Source organism: Equus caballus, chromosome 3 (genome assembly GCF_041296265.1).
Source record: "Equus caballus isolate H_3958 breed thoroughbred chromosome 3, TB-T2T, whole genome shotgun sequence".
Lineage (NCBI taxonomy): Eukaryota > Metazoa > Chordata > Mammalia > Perissodactyla > Equidae > Equus > Equus caballus.
The window spans coordinates 56,575,879-56,601,446 of record NC_091686.1 but is presented as its reverse complement, the minus strand read 5'-3'; the positions used below and the strand labels follow the sequence as shown (position 1 = coordinate 56,601,446).

The following is a 25,568-nucleotide window of genomic DNA, read 5'->3' as shown; positions in this document are numbered from 1 at the left end:
GCAAATTTAAAAATTTGAGTTGTACAGACATGTCCCCAGCTGTGCCCAGGGGCCATATCCTTCAGAGAGTACATCACTCTCACTTTGTTCTCCACCCACCCACCAAGCAAGAAGCCAGTGGTGAGATCCAAGCATTCAGCTGACTCCTTCAGTCTTGGACTTTTCAGTCTCTAGGACCATTTTTTTAAAAATAGACATTTTTTTAAGAGAAATTTTAGGTTCACAGCAAAATTGAACTGAAGGTACAGAGATTTCCCATAGACCTCCTTGCTCTCACACTCAAAGCCTCCCCCATAATCAACATCTCCCACTAGTGTGGTACATTTGTTACAAATGATGAATCTACATTGACACATCAGTATCCCACAGAGTTCTAGAACTATTTTTCACTACAGATCTGCATGGCTTGCTTCTTACTTACTTTAAGTCTTTGCTTAAATGTTACATTCTCTGGCCACCCTATATAAAATTGCAATACCTTACCTCATTTTCTCTCTTGCACTTTATGCTTTTGCCTTGTTTTGCTTATAGCATCTTGCAATATCTAACATCTGTATATTATGTTTCATCTTTGCTTACCTCCTGTAATTTGTAAACTCAGTCACAATAAGAGTCTGTTTCCTTCACTCTTATTCTCAGTACCTGTCTTAGAGTAGACGCTCCGGAAATATTCTTGGCTTGGTGAGTAAATGAACAAACAAGTGAACTCAGGACTGCTCTCTCAAGGTTGGCGTCCTTCAACAGTCCAACCTGCCTCCTCCCTCATTGCCTTCACACACTCCACCAACCAGCCCTAGGGGTGGGGTGCTGTTGGGCTGCAGACAGGTGGGGCATCTTCACTGGGAGGGCCGTCACAGACTCTTCAGAAGCCTTTGCAGTGTTAGGAAGATTAACGCCCAAACAAATGCCTACCATTTTATTGATCACTTACTGTGTGCCAGCCCTCCATGTCAAGAGAGAGAAAAGGAGAGAGCAACAAAAGGGGCATGGGGAGAGAAAAAGGGGTAGGGAGAAAGAAAATAATGTGGGGATGGGCAGAGTAAAGGGATGGGGGAAGGACCCGGGGAGAAAGAGAAACAAAAGTGTGTTTGAGACAGGAAAAGAAAGAGAAAGGGATGATTGGGATTTGAGTTACAGAATTTAGGAAACTTGCCTAGGGCCACTATAGCTGGTTGGAGGAACGTCTGCTCCAAAGCATGTTTGACTCAGAAAAACTTAAGAGCTCTACTAGCGTGAGTTTAATTAGAATGTTTGCAGCATCCATGTTGGCATTCTTTCAAGGGAAGAGATAGAGTGACAAATGATATCTACTAGTATGGAAACATTGTAGTCAGCAAGTTGGCAATTTTAATTTTATGGAGGGTGACATAAAAGACCTTATCAGGAGTCAGAGTAGAGCTGAAGGACTGTGTTCAGCATCAGCCTTAGCTAAAAGGGTAACAGTTAGCCTCTTAAACATACTAGGTGAGCTAAAATTGTTACAGATTTAATGTAGAGTTTCCATTTGTATCAAACAGTTTGTTAAATCTTTACTAGTTTAATTTAGTAGCATACCCTTTGCCTTAAGGGTATTTGAAAAAATAGAAACTATTTAAAGCAAGTTAGGATAAGTGCAGTAAATTTACAAACACATACAAGAAAGGGAAAAGGAAACAGCTGTTGATAGTGTTAACCATAGAGAGAGAGGTTGTTTCTAGAGATACACAAGATAGTACCAAGGCCATCTGCCCTTGTTGGATAACAACTTTTTAAAAAAATCCAGTACTGTTCTGAGAGAATGCTCAAGAACTGTTTTGGGGATTAAGTACCTTTTAAGAGTGGAAGTAAAATCTTAAGACTGGCTCTTACTGGGGCCCACATTTTTATTGTGTTGAATTCTTATGTGAAGACCAGTGTCGATTTCCTCTCTTGCGCGTGCTTTCTTCCTTTAGATTCTAATGAGGATGCTGACACAACCTGTTATCTCAGGCAAATTACTTAAAACTGAGGTTTAGTTTTCTTATCTATAAAATGGGCTATCAGTATATGGAGTATTAGTATCTACCTTGCAAGTTTATTGTAATGTTTACATGAAATGTCATTTTAAAAAGGGCTTAACACAATGCTTGGCACAAAGTAGACACTAGGGAAATGTTATTTCCTTTCTTTCTCCTCAGGATAAACTTGTGCACATTTTTTTCGTGCTAAAATGGCTTTGAGTAGCAGCCTCAAAATTAAAAGTCCATTTGGCCTTTGCTATAAGCTAGCTGGGTTGTTCATGCAACTTGGGAGTTGGTGAAGAACCATTCTCTAATACAAGTGAGAACTTTGAATTCTGTTTCCAATAAGATTTCTTACAGATCAGGTGTACCTATGAGTTTACTTATGAGCTTATATGTCTCTTTCAGATGAATAGACTTGTCACTTTCCACTGACTGGCAGCAATGGCGTTTACTGAAAGAGTCAACAGCAGTGGCAACAGGTAACCGTGAAATCCATGATTCACAGATATGACGATATTTAATTCTATAATCTTTTTTAACGAATATGTTTGGTCCTTTTCGTTTTTGCAACTTATAAACTCTCTGGTGCAGGAAAATGCATGAAAATTTCAGTTTTCTCTATGTGAAGTCAGACCTCTTAGACCGGCTACATATTTTCTTCAAATCTAGTACTCTCTGAGCCTCAACTCGTTTCTTTACTATGTTGGATTTTGTGTTAGATCAGCATCCTAATTCTGTGTTCAAGAAATTGGTCTATATTGCGCTGATTTTGGAAAATGGGCACATATTCAGCATGTGCTCAAACAAATATTGTGGTGAAATCTACTTTTTCATGAGGGCCTTGAAGGAGGGAATTCTGTCAGTTACGGTTTACGACTTTCCCGTCTCCCTCCAACTCTGCACATCTAGTTAACTGCCTTCTTGTATATACTCCATGATCGTTGTTGGTTGAGGGGAGCAGATTAACATTCTGAAGCAGTTATGAAGAATAACTCATCTGATATCCAGAAGGAATTCTTAATTCCACTGGTCAGTTTTTATTTATATTAATGATATTAAAGTTTGAGATAGGTAGACTCAAACTTACTCAACAAACATTGAGTAACAGATGATGGTGCCTGTAATTCTGGACTGTTCTGGATGCTTTCCTCCTCCCTCTCCCTTTCTGGTGTATTTAGGAAATGTCCTCAATTCCAGGTGGTCCTGGTGGCGCTGTTAAACTTGGTACACTCTCCTCCCACACAGAGGAAGGCATGTCCCCCAGCCTGCAGCAGTCCACATTCTCCTAGAGCCTGGGGGAAACCGGTCATCTGTCTTTAGGCTTGTTCATAATGTTCAGTTACACATAAGCTTTACATTTTTATGTAGTTAAATATCTTGTCCTTTATGGATTCTGGTTTTGATTGGGCTTAGAAAGGTCTTTCCTACTCCAAGATTGTGAAAATAATGTCATGTGTTCTCTGCTGGCACTTGAATGGTTTCATTTTTTTGTATTTAAATCAGAACTTGTATGCTGGTGGCCTATGTGACAGATCTGGTCAACAGATGGGTTAGTTTGGCCCTGCACAGTGTTCTAAAAAGTATATATCTGCCAATGTTTTTTGCATAACAATCTAGACTTTGATCTTCTCTTGAAAAATTTCAAGTTGAACAACATTGGGCTTGTATTGCCCTATAGATACACTTAGATAGAATTGAATAGCTGGTGCTCTTTTAGGCAAAGTGTGAGCTTTCTAATTCAGAACTTCCCAAGTGGTATGCCATCAATACTCTTCAGGTGTGTCGAGGTGCTGAGCCTCAGCCCACAGGTTGACCAGAACTCCCACCTGATTTCCTCCTGCAGACATCTGCTTTGTCACCTTGCCCCGGGAAGACTGGATCTAAAAAAATTTGGGAAAGCACGAATGCTTTCTAGTTCACTACAGTTCCCACACAGCTGGATTCACACATTTAGTTAGCTGCTTAGCCTTCTTAACTTTGATCAATTTTAGATGTTTGATTTTTTAGTATTTTGGTCCATCTGTAATTAATTTTAGCACAAAGTATGTGTTGTAAATTTCCATATTAATAAGAAAGTTAAAAAGTCCAGGGGATGTTGGGGAGCCATCTTTTTTGTGTATGTGTCTGAGGAAGATTGACCCTGAGCTAACTAACATCTGTTGCCAATCTTCTTTTTGCTTGAGGAAGACTGTTGCTAAGCTAACATCTGTACCAATCTTCCTTTACTTTATATATGGGATGCCACCACAGCATGGCTAGGTCCACACCCAGGATCCAAACCCGTGAACCTGGGGCTGCTGAAGCAGAGCGTGGGAACTTAATCACTATGCCACTGGCCTGGCCCGGGAGCCATCTTTTTTTAAAAAGCAAAAGGCTAGCAATTGTTTCAGCATAGTTTATTGAATCCTCTGTCTTTTCTCCACTGATCTGAGTACAGTGTCTAAATTCCATCACATTCGTGAGTCTCTTGTTGAACTCTTTTGTCCCATTGATTGCCTCTTCTGGCAGTGGTGGCATACTGTTTCACTGTTTTTTTTAATCAGATCCTAATATTCAGGGAGATTCTTTGTCATTACTGTTCATTTTTAGAATTTTCATAGCTATTCACATCTGATCACGGTTCCGTGTGTACCCTGAAGTCATTTGTCATTTTCTAGAAAAGTTATTGTTGGCATTTTGACTGAGGTCCCTTTGAATTCATCAATTAGGGAGAGTTGAATTCTATAGAGTATGAAGACCGGGTCTTCCTACAGAAAGAATATAAATATCAGATTGGTGAGAATTTAAGATTTTTGTGGAGGTATGATTCCACAGAAATTTCTGCTTATTGAATGCAGTATAATTTCTAGTAGAAGAAGACAGCATTATCAGTGGCAAGATTAAAAAGATACTTTGTACTCTCTTATTTACATGTGTCTATCGTTGTTGTTAATTATTGTTAGGTTAGGTGGGTAACTTTGTAGCCCTTTGTAGTCACAGTCTAGCAATCACAGAACTGTTTTTATTCTTTGTTACGTTTATCTTTCCAGCGCCTCACCTCCCTGGTGTGCTCCTTTTAATTTTAATATCCAGTCTAAGTGATAAGCTAGGGGAATCCTACAAGGAGCTCTATTTTTTATATATACCAATAGCTCACTTGTTTAAATCTTTAATTATGATAGGTGTTTAATCTTTTCGTAGTACAGAAAAAAACCAAGAAACTCATGTGGAACTGATCCAGGACTAGTGCATATTTTAAAGGAAACAGATGTGTATTTCGTCTGCAGCTCTAATCTCGCATACGAAATAGAAGTCTGGGTGTGAACCCTTAGTTTGCTCAGGGCTAGCAGAAGTCATGAGCGTGGACAGAATGTTCATGTCATGTGTAATGACGATTTTTGTTTTAGTTTTTATAAGTAATAGGCTTATTCTTTGATTTCCAAGTTTATCAGCATTAGACACTATCGAATCTGAGCTCACTTATATTCCCCCCACCTCCCTGCCCATCCCCTTTCTTTTTGTTCTTTCTGAAAATTGTTATTGGAGTATCACAAACTGAAAAGCGCAGACATTATCAGGACAGTTCAGTGCACTTTTACGAGGTGAACACACTTGTGTAACCAATCGAGTAACAAGAGCAGCTCTCCAGAAGCCCCCTCCTGTCCCCTTTCAGCCATTACCTCTCTCAAACGGTGCTGCTCTTCTGCCTTTTAACATCATGAATTTGTTTTGTCTGCTTTTGAATTTTATTTAAATGTGATCGTATAGTATCCTCATGTTTTCTATTCAGTCGTGGTGTTTATGTTATTTTTATTTCTTCTATTTCATACATTTAAATATCTTTAACATTCAAATATCCTTATAATAATATATTTTATATTAATGTACTATATTAGTTGTATATTATATAGTCAATATTAAATTTTTTTATTTTCTTCTTCCATCAACCTTCCATAGTGTAAAATAACATAATTATCCTTACTCTTCCTTCCACTTCTCTCTCTTCTACCCTCCAGCTATTAGCTCTGCTTTTAGTTTTAGATTGTCCAGATTGATAGCACATTTTAGTTTATAATTATCTGTGCTCTTGCAAGCTTTGTCTTTAAATGGATAATAAAAGTTGAAAAACCAATAAGCATTATTTTATGTTATTTTGATTGAGAAGCAGAATAGTGTTTAGGGTTTCATTTCTCCTCTCTGGGTTCAAAGTCAACCCAAGCACCACTTGAAAGAGAAGATTCATATTGATCAGGACAAATGAAGCCTTATCTTTAGCTGAGGAAATTGTTCAAATTCATGCCACATTTTAAATTGCTTCATCTTTGAAGGGTGTTTTTATTTTTTTCTGGAGTTTTTAATTACCATTCTTTTTTCTTGTTGAAAGAGAGAACATACTTTTTTGCCATTTCACTAACATGTTCCCCCTCTTACTCTTTGATACCCATTGCTTGAATTCTCTTATTTTCTTTTTGGAATCCTGAAACTAAAATTAATTTTTACAAAGTGTGTGCTAAATTACATTCTGCTGAAATTGGGCGCAGGTAAGTGAAGCCAGAGAATAAAGGTGGGATACATTCTGGGAAAACTTTACTTGATTGTGGGAAAACATGTTATGATAAAATATAAAAATGAAAGGAATTTTATTTTAGGCTGCATTGCCAGATTTGTGGGACATGCGTTTTCTGCCATTGAGTGTGAGTGCTTCTTTAAGAACGTTTGGGCTCTTCGGGAAGATTTGAGGGAGTGACTTTCACGGACGTGAATCATATTATACTGTAGTCCTGGAAGCTCTCCATTGCTGGGAGAGTCTGAAATAAAGTTAACTCTCCTAATTGAGAAGCGTCCTCAATTAGTGAGGAAGCTACAAGGTGTTAAGCTGATTAACACGTATTAGACAGATTTTCCTTGTGTGAGTGAATCAGGGGCCCAATCTCCAGATGCTTACTGGAGAGATTAATGGTTGTGGGCCGTGTTTTCCTGAAACAGCAATTGGCCTGGGCATTGTAAATAATCCACACCTGGAATTGCGAAGGTGGGAAATAAGGAGGTTTCCTGTATTTCCCAAGCAAGTTGCTTTAGGCCTGATTTACAAGTGCAATAGCATTTCTTCTACAGAACTCTTTGTTTCCCTTTATTTTAGAAAATGCTTCCTAACTGTTAAGTATGTATCGTTGTCATGTGTAGTTTAAGATGAGTCCCTCAGTTTGATGCACTTAGAAGAGTTTGGTTTCAGAGTTACCCCAGGAAATCTTTTTCAGAATTAGTTCTTCCCAAAGAGACAGCTAAATTTGGTGGTGGTGGGGGGGTGCTAAACTGTAGGAATACTGAGTAATTACCCCAGTAAAATCCAGTTGACCTATGTGTGATAGCTATATGTGTGGTAATAGCTAGCTTGAGTGTGGAGGCAGACAGCTTTGTGTTTAGAACTCTGATAGTCTGGTAATCCTTGGGCAAATTGCTCAACTTTTAAAGCCTCATTAAAATGGGGATAAGGAGAATAATGCACATAAAGTGCTTATCACAGTGCCTGATATGTCATAAATCCTCTGGAAATGATTAATGCCACCACTGGTGCTGATGGGAGGATGGGGGTTCCAGGAGTTGGTAGCTTCTATGATAATGTTTGGAAGGGAAAGGCTCTGTTCAGAGGCAGTTCTCTGGGTGGAAGGATTCCTTTGAGAGATGTCCCAGGAGGAGCATTCGTAGGAAGGAGAATGGCAGAGACCTTGAAACAAACCTTTAAAAACGAAACAACGAAGTGTGTTTACTTGCAGGGCATGTGGATACATTGACAAGTTTCACTGTGGTCTGTTTTGCATTGAATATTGGCTATGGGGTTATCCTAAATCACACAGCAAGTGTAAGGAAACACTGCTGCATGGTATTTTCTTTTCTACAAGTTGCATAGTCTTTTAAAAAAAGAAAAACTTTATTGAGGTATAATTTACTTCTGTTTTAAGTATGCAACTTAATGATTTTTAGTAAATTTACTGAGTTATGTGCCCATCTCTATAATCCAGTTTCAGAGTTGCACCCCTAATAGACGCAGCTGCCTGTTTGCACTTAATCTTGTTCCTACCCCAACCCCAGGCAACCGTTAATCTCCTTCATACTTTTGCCTGTTCTGGATATTTCACGTAAATGCAATCACATAATACATGTTTGGGTTTTTTTTGTGACTGATTTCTTTCACTTAGCATAAGGTTTTCAAGATTCACCCATGTTGTAGCGTGTATTTCAATATTTCATTCCTTTTTGTTGCCAGATAAAGTTCATTGTATGCTGCTGCCAGTGTTTTGTTTCCTGTCACCAATTGATGGACATTTGGGTTGTGTCCACTTTTTGGCTTTTATAAATAATGTTGCACGTGTGTTTTCATTTCTTTTGGGTAGATGTCTAGGAGTGGAATTGCTTGTAAGGTAGATTTGTATTTAGAGTCATCTTCAGTTATTCTAAATTCACAACTCAGTGTGCATGTGGGGCTGTTTCAGATTTGCTATGGTTTTTCTCTTTGCCGTCACCTCTGAACTCTCTACTAATACTGAGAGTAGGAAGAGAACGAATTAATACTTATTTAGTGCCTTTAGTATAATGGATACTAGTCCAGGCAGTGGGCGTTATATCGCTTTAGGTGACCCTTCGGTCCGTGGTGGTGGATAAGAGGGACGCTGAGCTGAATTGTTAAGGATTACATCAGCTTTGTAGGGATACTAATTTTGTACCATCCTGAGTGGGGAAGACCATTTCTCTTCCTTTTGGAGGACATCAGTTACAACGGTCCTTTTCTTCTGAAGCTGGATCAGGCAGCCTCCTTTGGAGTCTGTGCAACGGGGATAGAAAGAAGAGAATTTCAGTTCCAGTTTCCTCTGTGTTTCCAGGAGCCTGGAGGACGTTACTGCAGAATCTGAGTCTTGCTTTCTGAATCTCATGATAACCCTGTGAAGAGGTCAGATTAGGTGGCAATCGACCTGAGTGTACAGGAGGAAGCAAAGGCCTGGAGAAGTGAACAGCTGAATGTGTGAATCAGAGTTTAGTTACCCCAGCATAACTAGTTTGTTTTGGTTGGGAAGATTTTTAATTACTACACTAAATAACATTTAACATGTAGGGTACCGTGCAATTTCGTTTCTGCTTTTGCCCAGCACATTCTGACACCTTCGTCAGATGGTGCCTTCTTCATAACCTGCAGTGCAGAGTACCACCATTTTTGTTGCTTTAAGAATTTTTGTTGCTTTTGTTTAAAAATGGTTTTAAAATTGTAGACTTTGGATTATATATGTTTATATAGGTAAGATGTTAATAGATAAAGTGGACAGGTCTTATTAAAGCTATTGAAAGCATGAGGTGGTCCAGGACTTCTCGTTAAGGGAAAGAGAGAGTCTAAAGGGAGAGAAAGAAAGAGAGAGAGAGAGAAATCTTACGCATTGTGGCAGCAACAAAGAATTACTATCAGCCCTGATAACCTAATTTAGTATAGACTTAATCATAGTTCTTGCTTACTCTTTCTCCTTTTCTCTTCCTCACTGTAAAAGAAAATTTTTATCATAGGACTATTCAGACTTTAGTATACATAGAGAGACTATTTCATTAACTTTCAAATATCCTTTCCCCAGATTTAACATTTCTCAGTATTTAGCCACACTTTAAAAAATCTATCCTTTTTCTTTTTTTTCTCTGCTGAAGTATTTTAAAGCAAATTCCAGGCATCTATTTCTTCACTCCTGCATACCTGATGTGCATCTCTTTAAAAAATATGGATATTTCCCTACATAACTGCACACCAATCTCGTACCTAATAAAATTAACATTTTGGGTTTGTCTAGTAACCAGCCCATATCGAAACTGTCCAGATTGTTTAAAAATGTCTATTAAAGTTGTTTGTATCCTGATTTAAGCAAACTGAAGTGCATACATTGCATTAGGTTCTGTCTCTTGAGCCTTAATCTAGAAAATGTACCCGACTTATTTCAGAGGTGGAGGGTTGACTGGTTGAAGCTGAGTTGAACATGTGTCCTACATTGTGCATTTGTCTGTTTGCTTCCTCTTAATGTGTTTGACTTGTTCCTATATACCAGTGGTTCCCAACCAGGAATAGTTTTACCCCCTGGAGGGGGGAGGTTTGACAGAGTCTGGAGAGATTTTTAGTTGTTGTAATCTAGTGGGTAGAGGCCAGAGGTGCTGCTCAGCATCCTGCAATGCACAGGATGCCCCCCCACCCCCACCCCGCGAGGAGTTTTCTGGCTGCACATGTCAGTGCTGCTGAGGCTGGGGATCCCTGTGGCTCTATCTCAGGTATTTCCTGTAGAATGGAAGTTAGCTCTAAAGCTCTTTAGAGTCAAGATAAGTCTTTTTGCTAAAAATAGTTTAATAGTCCAAGACTGTGGGAATTGTTCCATGTTTTGATCTGGGTGCCGGTTACCAGGGTATGTCACTTTGTGAAAATGCGTGTGTGAGCAGAGCACTTTTAAAATGCATGTTATATTCTGATTTTTTAAAGTTAACTTGAGAAATCTTCCTAGTCCGGCTGTGTAACTTCCTCTTTTTGACTGTTGCCTCAGATTCTTAGATACGTCAAGAAATCTTTAAATCCTCTTCCTTTTTAAACTGTCGTAATATTCATTTCTTTCCGTGTAAGCATCTGGTAAAGACGGGAGAAAACGGGGTACCTTGTGACCTAATTATTGGGATGGTTGAGTGTCTGTTAGGGCCGTCCGGGTGCTGGTATAGTCCTTGCTCTGGAGGGTTGCCCTGAGACAGAGAAGACTTAAACAATGCGTAATGTTAGGCCGCTTGGCTTTCTCTGAAAGCTTAAAGGAGAAAGGAAGAAAGTCCTTCTGGATGGGGTGGCTTCAAGAGAGAAGCTCACCTTTCACAAGCAATGGGATTTGGGAAAGGGGCATTTTGGTCAGAAAGAGCCAGCAAAGGTCGGGAATGTGTTCGGGGTGTGCTGGGAGCCCTTCTGGAAGGTAGTCTTAAAGCCAACTTCTCTCCCCGTCTCTGATAAATCATCGGAAGGAAAGGCAATGAATTTTTTCTGACAGTTGGTTCTTACTGGGGGCAGGGGCTTCGTTTGCAAATGAAAGGATGGCTGTTGGAGTGGTTGAAATCACAATGGGCCCTGACTCTTTTCACATCAAAGTGTAAAAGAATCTCCAGGGGTGATAAATGGGGGCTGCAAGACTCATTACTTGTAAACAAAGCTGAGGGATGACCCCTACATTTTTTTTAATTAAAAGAAAACAGGGTTTCCCAGTGGTGAGCGTGGGGCTGCTCGTTGTTGGCATTCTGACTGCTTACCCCGGAGGAGATCTTTGTTGAGGGTGCAAGGAGGTGGCCGTGGGTTGCCCGGCCTGCCTTGACTCTCCAGTCCGGGATAAACGTGCTCTGCCCAGGGCGGCCCCCGGCTCTTCCTGCGAGGTTGGGAACCAAAGGGCTCCGGGTTCACTGTGCTTTTGTTACAACAAGGGTGACAGGGCAGGATTGCTGAGCCCTGTTCCTCTGGAGAGACTGAGGGCTTAGACTCTTTTCAAGAAAAACTCCCTTACTCCTGTGCTGTGCAGAAAGAGGTCAGTTTTTAAGTAAATTCTTAGACCTTTGTAAAGGAAGGAGTCCAAAGGCCATTGTTTTCAAATTTATGTTTAAAGTTAGTATTCCTTTTATTTGTGTAGTACAAGGCTTTGCTTATGATCAAAGCCTTTAACCAAAATGACAGTATTTGAACGCTTTACGTTCCATGTTTATGTTGAAAGCAACACTATTAAAACACTAGTATTAACAGTAAGAATCTAGCATTTTGTGGAACGAAGGCTTGGAAACCGGTCTCTAAGTTCCACCCCGCAGGTGAAGTTCCACCTTTGGTAAACTCCTTTCCTTGTGTGCCCAGCTCCCCAGCAAGCTTATCTCTTGCTGTTTTTTCACTTGGCTCCTTGGCTGCAGTCTGGCTGAGCCCTAACCAGATTTAAAACAACTGCAGATCAGTGACTGCCCTTTGTAACCCGAGTGGAACTAGTGGGTGCTAGGCACCCAAGAATTCTAATGTGTTTACTGACTTTCCAGATGTTCGGTAATCACCTCCTGAGTGTATCTTCCAAACAAGTTGTAGGACTTGAGAAAGGGGGCGAGGTCACAGCTGGAGGGGAGGGAGCACGTCCCTGGATGGTGGGTAGAGAGAAGCCATCCTCCAGCAGAGGTGCTTTCAACTGTAGATAAGAGAGTATTTAAGGCCTTGCAGTTCCCTTCGATACTGGAATGGTGAGAACATGGGAGACTCTACCGGTTATTGCTACTTTTGTGAGTTCAGATGCCAAAGCAGCTAATATTTAATGAGCACAGTGACCAGGTTCTGTGCTAATAAGTCTTCAATAGACGTGATTTCACATCAGTCTCAGAGCTCCCTATGAGTCTGTGTGTTACAGATGAAAACAGCAAAGGGATGGTTAACCGACTCATGAGTGACAGATACTCAGGTTACCTTGCTTCTGCCACCAGACACCCTAGTCCTCAACCCCCATTCCACATCGTCTCTGCAGAACCCAGAGGCAGGGAAATACTTTCTGAGCTCTGGTTTGAAACTCTGAGGCTTGGGCCCGAGATCCTCTGTAGTTAACTGTTCATTTCTGACGTTGTTAAGGAAGGACTATTAGATAAAAGGTTCTTCCTGGAAGATTGCTTCAGCATGGCTCCAGTAGTCAAAGAAACATGTGTCCTTTCTAGTGAAGGAACAAAGCTGATATCTTTATGTTGGGGTGTGGAAGGTGGGGTGAAGACAAGAAAGGATGGAGGGGGCTAGAGGTGACTAATGAGCGATGGAGGGAAAAGATGAATTAATTTAAAAATCGAGGGATGGAGGTGGTGCCTGTCCTGAGATGTCAGCATCTCCCCAGTTTGCCCCAGGCAGAGCTGGTTCATCCCCGTGCTGAGATGCTGTGTGCTCTCTCAGAGGGTGCTTTGCAGGCTGCAGAGCTTTGCACAGATGCCAGGTGGTGGCCTGGTTAGTAAATCAAGCTCTCAACGGTTAGAAGTTGTAGCCGTTCTCATTTTAGATTATCTTTTGACATCCGGCAGAAACTTACTTTCCTCCAGTGAGCGCTTGATGACTGAGATATGAAATCGTCCTTAATTTAAGAATGGAGGTGTTGATTTTCTAATGGAACAGAGTATTTAATCAATGAGAGCAGAGAATATATCTTGTCTAAAAATATAAAAATATGTGTTCCTCAGCTTGTAAAGGACAGAGTTGAGGGCAAAGGCAGTGAATGGAGTGAGATGGGAGGATGTTTTCGACAGTTGTTAATGTCATGTTACTTTTCCTTTCTGTCCTCATTCCTCCACCTGCAGTATTGACTCTGGCGAGAACACTTCCCGCAGGCTCGGCGAGGGCCTGCCCTGACGTTTTCACCTGGAGAGGCAGCCTACCTTCCAGGGAAAGAGAGTTCGCTTTGAAACCAGTGAGACCTGGCCTTGAATTCCAGCCTCACTAGGGTTGTGTAACGCTGGGCAGCTCACTCAACCGCTCCAAACTCTGCTTCCTTCGTCGGTAAAATAAAATAATAATGAGAATCATGTGAGATAATGTGTTTTTTGAAAAACCCAACAGAGTGCCTGCGCTGAGTTGGTGTTTAATAAATATTAATTTTCTTCCTTTTGTGTTGACTGCCTTTGCTAATTCTAGTGTTCTGCGCCTGGAGAATTGGAACTCCATGATGGTCCTTAAAGGCCCTCAGAGGTTTAGAAGCCTGGCCTGTGGGCGGGGTCTGCAGGGCGTGCACTGCTTCATGAAATCTTCCTGCTGCCCGAGGGCTCAGCTGGTTAGGAGACTGATTTTGGTTTGTTATTATGGAATTTATATTATTCAAAGTATAATATTGTTATTACTAATTATATATTGTTATATTATTACTCTCAATATTAGTAAATTATTAAGAGTATAATTGGATAATTTTAAATGGTAGGTGACACTATGTACTCATTTCTTAAAATCCTTATTTCATATTTCCTATTAAAGTATTACATTAAGATACAGTTTAGGATATACATCAAGATGGGTGTGTCTAACTTGTAGAGAAAGTAGATAGAATACTTTTTACCCTTTTACTTGAAGTAAATAAGAAATCATGTATTTCCTTCAGGTTGGTTTGATTTTAAATGGAGGGTCTTCTCTGTTCTCATGATAATCCAAGAATTGCTCATTCATTCAGCAAAGACTTGCAGAGAGACTTGACATCGGAGAGTCCACTAGGAACCAGGGGAAGAGGTGGGAGGGAAGGAGCTGGGGGGGAGCAGATCAGTGTGGTAGAGCCCGGCCCAGAGCTGGTATTCTAGTTACCATGTGAAGATGTTATCATCAAGTGGTTTTCATCTAATGCTTTAAGCTTTTTTCAAAGTTTACTCGCAGTCCACTGTTGTGTTGTAACTTCATAGGGATCTTATAAGGTAGGGTGGGCTTAAAGAGGTTGAATGGTTTGCTCAAGATGACAGAGTTAATAGTAAAACTGTCCTCTAAACATAGGGTGAGTTTTCTCTCACTTTCCCGGCTGCCAGGCACCACCCCTCAACACGCACACCAAGTCTATCAAAACCTCACTCATCCTTCAAGGTGAAGCTGAAATGCAACCTCTTATAAAACTCCATTCACACAAGAAGTCCATTGCTCTCTTTGTGCGCTTCCATCTTTGCCTCTACCTCTGAGCCGAATTTCAATTAATGCCTCTCTTTTCCAAATTCACCCTTCAGTACCTGCTCTGCTGTGGTGGACTCTAAGCATTTGTCCTTTACAGTGAGCACGGTGTTAAACTTGGTCAGTAGAGGGCGCTGGAGGGACATTGCTGGAGTTAGGTTGCTTCTCTTCCTGGTTGTGGTCACTGCTTTTTCTTATTCCTGCTGCACAGTCTGTCAGTGTGAGCGTGCACACTATGTGTGTGTATGTGTATATACATCCCGTGGTGCTCTGCCTCAGCCAGGTGCCTCAGAGCATGCAGTCTCTTGGCGACTTTGCAGCCCTTGCCTGGGTCCTCTTAGTGCAGACGCTGGCACGCTCAGGATCATGCTGACAGAGGCACCCAGCTCCCTCTCTGCACCTGCCATCAGCCTCAGCTCACATCCACCCCAGAGGACTGTTTCCTGCTGCTCAGCAGTGTGGACCAATTCCGGTGAACTTCAGTGCCATCCAATGGGCTGCAACCATACCTTTGCAAGTGATACTTCAATTTCAGTTTTGGGGAGGGACTCCCATTCAAAGTTTGTCCTTCATTGGATACCCTCTCTCGTTCAAGGTACCCTTTAGAGTTATTCCTCTATCAGAGCTTAACAGTTTTTATGTTAAACTTCTGTTCACATCATTGTGTAGTTTCTCTTTCCTGATTAGACCCAGACTTTTATTCTAAGACCTGTTGCTTATTTGCCTCAGTCTCCATGTTACTTCACACATCTGTGTCAATTGTAAACTTCTTTTACAGAGGCCCGTTTAATCCTTCAGCACTGTCTCTGTGCTTTGCAAATCACTGGTGATGAAGGAAAGATTGCACGTGCTGCTGTTGTAGTTACGGCTGTCAGAGGACATGCAGGATGGAGGGCAGTTATAATTGATATTTATTTGCCCTTTCTTGGAAAAACAACCCAAAGTTCTTACTTTGTTACTAACGGGTTAACGATGTTTCTGTGAAATCATGTAACTGTTGAGGCAATTACTGGTCGACCCAACTGTTGACATTTTAAGGCCTGTATGTAAAGTTTTCAGAATTTGTGTAAACAGTGATTTACTGCTACTTATTTGCCCTCATTGACCTTTTAAAAACAAATTGCTTTAGAGTACAGCAAGCTTTATAGCTAATAGTGCTTAAAAATCACCTGTATTTCACTTCTCAGGCTAAGTTGTCAATGTCATTTCGCAGGAGCGTTTTTGTCTGATTTACCCAGGGTGTTAGGCTTGGGTTAATGTTCAGGGTCTGCATACACACTTGCTAAGCCTTTTCTCTCATCAGCCTATGAGCGAAAGAGGAGGAGTGAAAGGTATAGCTGAAGAATGTTTTTTCTTCATTTGGCATTCTAAACTTGTATCTAGGAAAGCACTGTGGCCAGAAAAGCAGGAATGTTGCCTGTATTTTGAAGATAGGTGCTCCAGTATGGCTCAAAGAAAGGAAATATTGATACTTGGTATCATTATGAGTCTAATGCGCATTTCTGAATCCTTAAGCGTGAGTTGGTTCCGCCAGTCTGCTGGTTGACCCTTTACGAGGTGCGGATTTCAGTGCGGATTTCAGCTCGTGGGTGTTTCTGTATGCCTTTCCCTCTCCCTTCTCCTTTCTCTGAGCCTGTCTTCTCCATCAGGGTTTGTCTGTCATTGCCCAGTTCTTTGCACCCCTCCCCCACTCCACCAATTCTGATGACCTTTCACACTAAAGCAAGATCTCTCTCCTTTAGGAAGATAGGATACATTAAAATACCCAATTCGAAAAAATTAGAGGGTCATTATTTGTAGGAAGAAAATTTTGTTTCTTTTCAAAAGAATTTAAAGATTTTATTTTTCCTTTTTCTCCCAAAGACTCCCAGTACACAGTTGTGCGTTTCTTGTTGTGGGTCCTTCTAGTTGTGGCATGTGGGACGCCGCCTCAGTGTAGCTTGATGAGCGGTGCCATGTCCGCACCCAGGACTCGAACTGGCGAAACCCTGGGCCGCCGAAGCAGAGCTGGAGAACCTAACCACTCGGCCACGGGGAATCAGGGAGTGGGTATGATTTTTTGAAATATCATCCCAGGTGGGTGTGCTATATCCTCCCCACCTCCCCTACGTGACAGTTTCCGTAATAGATAGTGACTTGATAATCTGAGAAATACATGCAGCTTCTCTGGAATGTATATAACCCAAACAGAGGCACTCAGTGTATTATTTTACACTTCATGAAATGCTCAGTGCATCCTGTGTGCACAGTGCTGCCAGGGAAGTTGGACACACCGTGTGGACATTCCTTGCCTCCTTGCTGATGCCCCCTCTGGGACGCTCATCCTGGCTTATATGCTCCTTGCCATTCTGATCGGCCCTCTGCCTTTCACATGCTACTTCCTTTTCTCCTGCTTGATTAAAGTTGTTGTTCCTCAAATTTTTATTGCTGACTTGCTTCCTTCTTATACCACAAATTTTCTCTGCAGAGTCTCTCATCGTGGCTTCACCAACCCCAGTAGGCAACTCCTGCATCTGGCTTTCCAAAGCAGAACTTCTTCTGGAGTGCCGTCATTTCCCCCACTGATTCCTCTGCCCCCTAAATGTGAGTCAGCTTCTCCCTATCCTGACTGCATTGTTGTTCCTCAACGGGAGAATCATCATTATGCCCAGGGGGTGTCCTGTCTGTTCATTTTCCTCCTCTGCTTTAAAAACTTGCAGGACTCCTTATCCCTACATTTTAGAGTTGGATTCCCTTAAGGAGGCATTCAAACCTTCCATCCCCTGGGCCTCAGTGTTTTCTTTCTCATCTCCCATCACTCCTGTCTTCCATCAACCCTGGTGCTGAGCTGTACAGAAGTTCTCACAATTCCATATAAAGACTTTTATCTTTCAAATCCCATGCCTTGGCATATGCTATGCCTTTCTCCCACTTCTGCTTCGTTTGTCTGTTCCTTCATCTGTAAGTGCTATCAGGGAAGTACTAGGCATTACAGGTGCAGATAGGTAGGGTACCTAACTGCAGATTTGGAGAATAATTAGGGAAGACTTCTTGGAGGAAGAGGTGGCTAGGCAGAAAATTAATGTATGTTTAAGAGTTAATCAATTGGAAAATTGTATGGTGGAATGGGGAGAAGAAAAATGTATTCCAGGTAAAATGAAACATACTTGAGGGGGCTGGCCCCGTGGCCAAGTGGTTAAGTTCACATGCTCTGTTTCGGCGGCCCAGGATTTCGCTGGTTCAGATCCTGGGCAGACATGGCACTGCTCATCAGGCCACATTGAGGCGGCGTCCCACGTGCCACAACTAGAAGGACCCACAAATAAAAATATGCAATAATGTACCGGTGGGCTTTGGGGAGAAAAAGGAAAAATAAAATCTTTTTGAAAAAGGAAACATACTTGTGAAGACTTGGGTTAAAAAACAAAAAACAGGGCCCTTTTGAGGAGGTGAGTGCACTTCAGTATAGCTGGAGCATAGAGCACCAGGCCAGGAAATTATCTGATGTGCCGTGCTGAGAAATTTGACTTCAGGGCAATGGGAAGCCATCCAGGAATTTTAAGGAGGTTAATGGTTGACGTGATTTTAGAAGGTCACTTGTCCAATGCGGAATGGAGTATATATAAAGGGGCAGAAGTGAAAGCAGAACACCAGTTGGGGGACTGTTAGGTAGTCCATGGGAGAGCTGGAAAGAACCAGATGGGTTCTGGATAATTTTCGAGAAATAGCGAAAAAAGATTTGTAGGTAAGGGATGCAGAGAATGTATAAAACAGAAGAGTCAAGAATAATTCCTAATCATTCGGCTTTGTTACTGGGAGATGGTATTGCCAAGATGGGGAAGACTGAAGGTGGTATAAGTTCTTTTGGGGGGAGCTGAGGTTTGAGACACCTATGAAAATCCTTGCAAGTGGAGATGTCAAGTGGGCAATAGGTTATCAAAGAATGGAGCTCATTGGCAAAAGTCTGGCCTTAAGATACACATTTGGGGCCGGCCCGGTGGCGCAGTGATTAAGTGCGCATATTCCGCTTTGGTGTCCTGGGGTTAGCTGGTTCGGATCCTGGGTGCGGACATGGCACCGCTTGGCAAGCCATGCTGTGGTAGGTGTCCCACATATAAAGTAGAGGAAGATGGGCACGGATGTTAGCTCAGGGCCAGCCTTCCTCAGCAAAAGGAGGAGGATTGGCAGCAGTTAGCTCAGGGCTAATCTTCCTCAAAAAAAAAAAAAAAAGATACACATTTCTTCAGTAGAAATTGAATCACAGTTGTACCTGGGATTTCCCTAGGAGAGTGAGAAGATGATGATGCCTAGGAAGATGAAACTGAGTAGCAACTAAGCAAGAAGTGTCAAGGAGATTGAGAAGGCACTGCCAAAGAAGTGATACATTGGGGGGCCAAGAGAAGAGAGCTAAGGAAGACGTGTTCACAGTGCCAGGTGCTATTGACTACAGCGTCAGTCACCTCTGCTGTGCCACTTCCCTCCTCACCCTTAGGCAGGACTGGCCCCCTGCCTCTCAAAGATACAGTGTTTTATTGTTGCATTTGTTTCTTAATTTACGTATATGTTTATCTTCCTTACAAGGTTCTGTCATTGGACAGCTGATTAAGAGCTGTCATCTTTGTGTCTCCAACAGCTGGCATTGTACCTGGACTTAGGAGATATTCAATAAATAAATTAGTTAATTAAATAACTGAAAGATTAGTGAGAATTCACCTCTACCAAAGAAATGGTTATATCCTCTTAGTGATTGCCTGATCTTTGTCTCTGGATTTGGGATATGTTTTTAAATATATGAATATTCTTTCATAGCCCTCGTAGAATTTTCTGCATTCACAATGGCAGAAGTATGACATTTGACTGGTTCTTGTGATGGGCAAAGACCTCAGGAACACTTGTGACCTTACCTAGGGGCCTTACACTAAGGGAGTATGGGAAATGGCAACTCTTATAAAAATAAGCAGGTCAGTGGGTGGTAGGTAAGCTGAGGGAAAAGATTTATGAGCAACGTCCTGTTCTGGGACCACTGCTGGGGACAGAGGAGGGGGAGAAATGCTGTATAAATCACAAAGGCAGCTCAGGAAATAAAGCCTGCCATAGAAGGGTCTCAGGGGGACCCTTTATGGAGATCTTTTGCATAACACATGGGTGGAGGGGAATCCATAGGTGGTACTCTTCTTAGTCTGTGTAGGGGTTAGTGCTAGGTTGAGGTAATCCATCTCTCAGAAAGGGATCGCTGAATTGTGAAGATTAAAAGGGAGCGAAGGGGCCATTTGGTGGGGAGCAGAGGATTGTGTTCATTGGTCTCGGGTCTCTGGTGGTCCTGCCTGCGTGGAGTGCCTCCCTGGTCTTTCGGTAATCTGCATCGTCTCTGCTCTAGGTCAGGATGTGTAGGTGGGAGCCTCACATCTTGGCCAGAGGGTGGATTATTTGACTTGAGTTTGTTTTTTGTTTTTGGTCTTTTCAAAGGAAAGACACATGAATCACTCCAACGTCAGAGGATTGGATTCTACATTAGGATATACCTACAAAATGGAAAATGAAAAGGTTATTAAAAAGGATAAGATAATGCCAATGTATCAGTATGGCATGATGTGGGGTACAAATTGCAGAATAGAATCAAAGGTGTGACCCTATTTTTATGGCTAGGAATGTGGAGCTCTAGCTGTCTGGCCAAGCGTGCATAATATGGGTCTGAAAGGACATATCCCAACCCTTGCAACGTTAATTTTCTTGGAAATAGAATTATTCAAGATCCTTAGTAGGATAACTTTTTAATTTATACAGTTCAGGGTAATATTTGTTTCATGATGTACATGTATTAATTCTGTGGATTTATGATATTAAAATGAAGACATTTTCTAAAATATTATTTGAAAAAAGAAGGGATGGTCCCTCATTCTGCCACTTCCTTAAGAAAATTAGAATGTTGCTAATTCACTTATTCAGCTAATAAATATTTGTGCTCCTACTGCATTCCAGGCATTGGTCTACGCAGTCAGGATAGAGCAGCAAATAGACCTGACACGATCCTGCTTTCCTGGAGCTTATGTCCAGCATAGGGGTAGAGAAAGAGTGAACATGGAACACATCAGAGTTGTAAAGCAAGGTTGGGGCAGGTAAACAGTGTCAGGTGGATGAGGGAAAGGTGTGCCGTTTTATATCCAGTCATCAAGAAAGGCCTCTCTGATAAGGTAATATCTGATCAGAGACCTGAAGGAGTATAAACCAGACAGATGACTAGAGCTGGGGGTGGAGGAAACCTTTCAGGTGGAAGGAGCATGTACAAAGGCCCTGAGACAGTGTGTGCTTTGCAGGGTAGAGAAAGGGCAAGGCAGCCAGTGAGGCTGGAGCAGTGATAAGGGGGAGAGTAGTGGTTGGGATGAGGCCCGAGAGAGCTGGCAGGAGGCCAGATTATGGAGTGCCTTGCAGACCACTAGAAAGTTATTGAAGTGAGGCAGAAAGCCACGAGAGGGTTTTGACCAGAGGAGTAGCACTGTCTGAATGTCCTTTAAACAGGGTCACTTAGGAGCTGATGCTGTGGGTGGGCATGAGCAAAGGCAGTTTAGGGAAAACTATGCCTGCAGTGGACAGGGATTATCCTTCCCTCTCAGTTCACAAATAGATAAAGTCAGAGGTTTGGCAAAGGAACATAAAACATTACAGAGCGGGGCCCAGGTCCTGCATTTTCCTGGTTGTCACTTCACTCTCTTACATAGATGAGGGTATCTGATCTGGGAATTTCCATTCAAGTTTGTTATTAAGCATGTTATTTTATTATTATTATTATTATTTTTTGCTGAGGAACATTTGCCCTGAGCTAACATCTGTGTCAATCTTCCTTTATTTTGTGTGTGGGACGCAGCCACAGCATGGCCGATGAGTGGGATAGGTCTGCACCTGGGAACCGAACCTGTGAACCTGGGCTGCTGAAGTGGAGCACACCGAATTGAACTGCTATGCTGTGGGGCCGGCCCCTAAGCATGTTATTTTTGATAGATCTCCGATGAATGATCATGAACATGGCCCATGATGCTGTGTAGAGTGTCCAGGGATTCTGGTATCAGTCCTCTTCTTACCTGAAGATGGTGCCAAAATTCTGGGTCAGAGTGTGAGTTAGGGTCACTTTTCCCATGACAGAGTTTGGATGCCCCACACAGTGAGTTCCTGTGTTGCCAGCAGGTATGAAGCAGTGGCTTAACTTACCTGGGAACCACCTGTGCCTGTGTGTGTGCATTCATGTAGGGTACCCTTGTCTGTCACAAGGCTGGTGAATTAAAGAGTGCACTTCAGCAGAAGAGTATCAAGGGTCTGCGTGTGCAAAGCCCTGTGCTCAGTTCTTTGAGAGCTATGATAGAAATGGCAATATGATGCCTTTAAGGAGTTGACAGTCTGTTGGGTAGACAGGCAACAGCACTGATGCTGTGACAGACTTGCAGGGTGATGTGGACGTGGAAAGGAGGTGGGGAAGAATTGTGAGTGGGGGTCTGGGAAGGGCGTCATGAAGGAGGCAGCACTTGAACTAGGTATTGAAGTTTGGAGAGGAGCAGACAAGGCCTTTCATGCTTAAGGGACAGCCAGAGGAGTGATGTGGAAGGCAGTGGGTTTCGAGGATAGCCTGTTACAGCAGGATTAAAGTATTTTCAAGAGGAGAAAAAGAGGGAGGCGGTGGGTACAGTGGGACCCCTCCAGCTAAGCCTGAACTGTTCCAGGTCACTACAGCAGCCACTGGCCACAGGCGGCCGTCGAGCTCTTGAAATGTGGCTGATCTGAAGTGAGATCTTGGAAAGAGGCAGTACACACAGATTTCAAAGACTTGGTCTGGAGAAAAAAATACAAAATACCTCATCATTAACTTTATATCGATGACAAGTTAAACAAGGAAAATACTCTTTGGATAGATTGGTTTTAAATGAAACATTGTTAAAATGTACTGCGCTGGCTTCTTTTTACCTTTGTAATGTAGTAACTGGCAAATGTAAAATTACATTGGTAGCCGCCATTATATTTCTGTTGGTCATAGCTGACCTAGGCTAGGGCTGGGAGCCCTAGAAGCGGAAGTGCAAGCAGGGGGAATGGAAAGAAGGAAAGGGATGGAAGAAGACTGGGAGGGGAGAGCCGCAGGATTCACACTCGGTGGTGTGGGAGGGGCCCCAGACTCTCCTGACGCCTGGGCCTTGATGTCGCAATCAGCTCGAAGGAGTGCGCTCCTGCACGGAGGCATCGAGGGTGGAGGACGATGAGGCTTTCGTTGTGGGCCTGTTGATCACAGGCTGTACTTTCTGGAGATTAATTTGGCAGCAGAATGTGGAGCTGGCAGAGGCTGGAGGTGGGGAGACCAGTTAGGTTGGGTCCCATGCCCATCACACCTGGTTGCAGGGTGAGAGCGAGATGCCCTAGGGAAGTAACCTGCAGAACTGCCTGGTAGTTTGTGCTGAATTTTACATCGGGCTTCTCAATTCTGCCTCAAATGATCCCCTTTTGTTTTTCTTAAATTACCACACTTTTATAGTAGGGAGAAAAGGAAGTATGCCAGTTATGGTATGGCCAAAAAATTGTTATGCACATATTTACAATAGTATAGCAACTTCTCTTTTTTCTTATTAATTCTGGAAGCAGATTGATTTGGTAAAGAGCAAGGAAGTGTCCAAATAACAGGTTTGTCAAGCTTTATTTCCTAGAATCAGAACGATGATAAAGAAAGTTGGTTTTATGAAAGCCCTCCTTTTTGAGAGTCGTTTTCATTCATTTATTAAGAGCTTATTGAACATTTACTGTGTCAGGTGGAAAGTTAATATCTGTATCAAAGATGATCAAGATAAAGGTCCCTGTGTAACCAGAGGGAGAGGCACATAGAGGAATCATGAAACTGTGTGATAAATGCTCTGACAGAAGTGTCACGGGCTCAGAGAAGGCAGTGGTATGTCCTGCATAAGATCTTTCTGGTGAGAACCTGGTTATTCTGATTCATTTTCACTTTCTTTTGGGGCCTTGGGGTCATACTGTCTTGCTTGAAGCAGTTCCATGGCAGAATTCAACTTGTCTAAGTTTATTCCCACTTGAACTTTTGAGTTGTTTAAATGCAGTGATTTATATAAGACATATTCCCCTTCTTGTGGCTGTTCACCATCATGATTTTGGTTACTATGAAGTTGCTTTTCTTCAAAGATTTTAAGTGCAGATGAAGGTATTAGACAGGAAATGCCATCGAGAATTGCCAATTTTTTATTTCCTGAATGGGTGATATTTCTTCTAACAGTATTCGTATAAAATATTTTAAAGGCTAACAATGTGAAGCCACAGGAAAGCATTTAATATACACTTAAAAGAAAAAGCTGGACATAATGTTTCGGTCTTACATGACTTCGGACTTACATGTTAAATTCAGAAAAGAACTTTGGTGACTATCTTAAAAATGGGGGTCAGGCTGCAAAGAACAAGCTGTCAGGTCGTGGTGTGGGAGATTCTGCCAGTCTTTCTGGTCTCAGATTCCAGGCCCTCTTTCTTCCCTCTTTGTCCTGTGAATGCTGTTGACAGCACTGCCTGGAGTTTTACAGCAGGCTCCAGTTCCCTGTACCTTCAGCTAACTGCTGCCTCCTCCAGCCCCCTCTGTCTGCCGGAATGATTTTACTAAAACCACAACTGCTTAATAAACTCTGCTAGGCCAGCGGGCCCTAAGGAAAAACACCGCAAGTCTCTTTGCAGCCTGGTGTGCACACGGTCGCCAGTGCTTTCCCCACTTCTCGCTTGGGCTCCATGTAGTGCGAAACAGGTTTTCACTGTTTTCCCCCAAAAGCCACATCTCCCACTGCCTCTGTGTTTCTGACCATATTGGTCCCACACTTGGAGTGGTCTTCCAACACTACGTTGTTTGTTGTTTTCCTGGGAAAATCCTATTTATCCCACCTAACCTTTATTTGGTTTCAATTCAACAAACATTTGTTGAGGTCTTCCCGTGCACTGTGTGTTGGGGATACAAACCTCATTAAGACAGTCTTTTTCTCAAGGAGCTAATAATATAAGGAGGCAGGTATACGATTATTTATAAATATTCCTATGTCCTAGGGTTAGGTGTTGAAACTATAAAGACAAAACCGACAGTGATGCTTCGTGCCCCCGTGAAGCATATGTTGTTCTAATTGGGGAGACAGAAATCAAATTGTAGAAATTTATCTGTCAGAAGTACTGTGAGGGGAAAAAAGCCCTTTGATCTGAGAAAGCAAGTAACTTGGGAGAGTAGGAAAAGGAATTTAGATTAAAAAAAGGAGCGTTGGGGGCCAGCCCAGTGGCACAATGGCTAAGTTTGCACGTTCCACTTCAGTGGCTTGGGGTTCATGGGTTCGGATCCCAGGTACCGACGTGGCACCGCTTGTCAAGCCATGCTGTGGTAGGCATCCCACATATAAAGTAGAGGAAGATGAGCACGGATGTTAGTTCAGGGCCAGCCTTCTTCAGCAAAAAAGAGGAGGATTGGCAGCAGATGTTAACTCAGGGCTGATCTTCCTCAAAAAAAGGAAGTTTTGGGATTGGCATCTCTGAGGAGGTGACATTTTTAAAAAAGACATTTAAACAAGTAATTACAGTAAGGCATAATGAAGGTTAAATATCATAGGGTAAGTCAGTATAGGAGGTCTCTGTGTAGAAATGCAAATACAAGTGCATAGTTACAGTACAGCTTGATAAATGCAGTGAGAGAGGGATGCAACAAAGAGGGACACTTTGATAGTGGGAAGGACACACAAATAAAGTTTTTGCTGCCATGCAGTGGAAGGGTTTGGTGAGGGGTGGCTGCAGGGCTTTCCATGCAGAAGCACAGAGGTTTAAAACAATTTGAATTGTGTTCACAGAATTGAAAGTTGTTTGATGTTACTGAAGTTTTATAGTGCAAGGAGCCCAGAGCCAGGAAATGAGGCTGAGAAGTGAGTGGTTAGGAAGGGGACTCTGGAGCCAGAACT

The 25,568-nt window shown here is 42.3% G+C and overlaps 1 protein-coding gene across 5 annotated transcripts in view; it reads left to right on the top strand.

Annotated features, from left to right (window-relative positions):
• Nucleotides 1-25,568, top strand: part of AFF1 (ALF transcription elongation factor 1) — a 176,584-nt gene that overhangs the window by 10,504 nt on the left and 140,512 nt on the right. For all 5 annotated transcript variants that reach the window (XR_011437499.1, XR_011437500.1, XM_023637755.2 and 2 more), the window contains exon 2: nucleotides 2,388-2,461. Coding sequence is in view for 2 of the 5 variants with exons in the window: in XM_023637755.2 (XP_023493523.1) it covers nucleotides 2,424-2,461 (38 nt within the window). In the remaining 3 variants the exon portion in view is untranslated. The remainder of the gene's footprint in view (nucleotides 1-2,387; nucleotides 2,462-25,568) is intronic.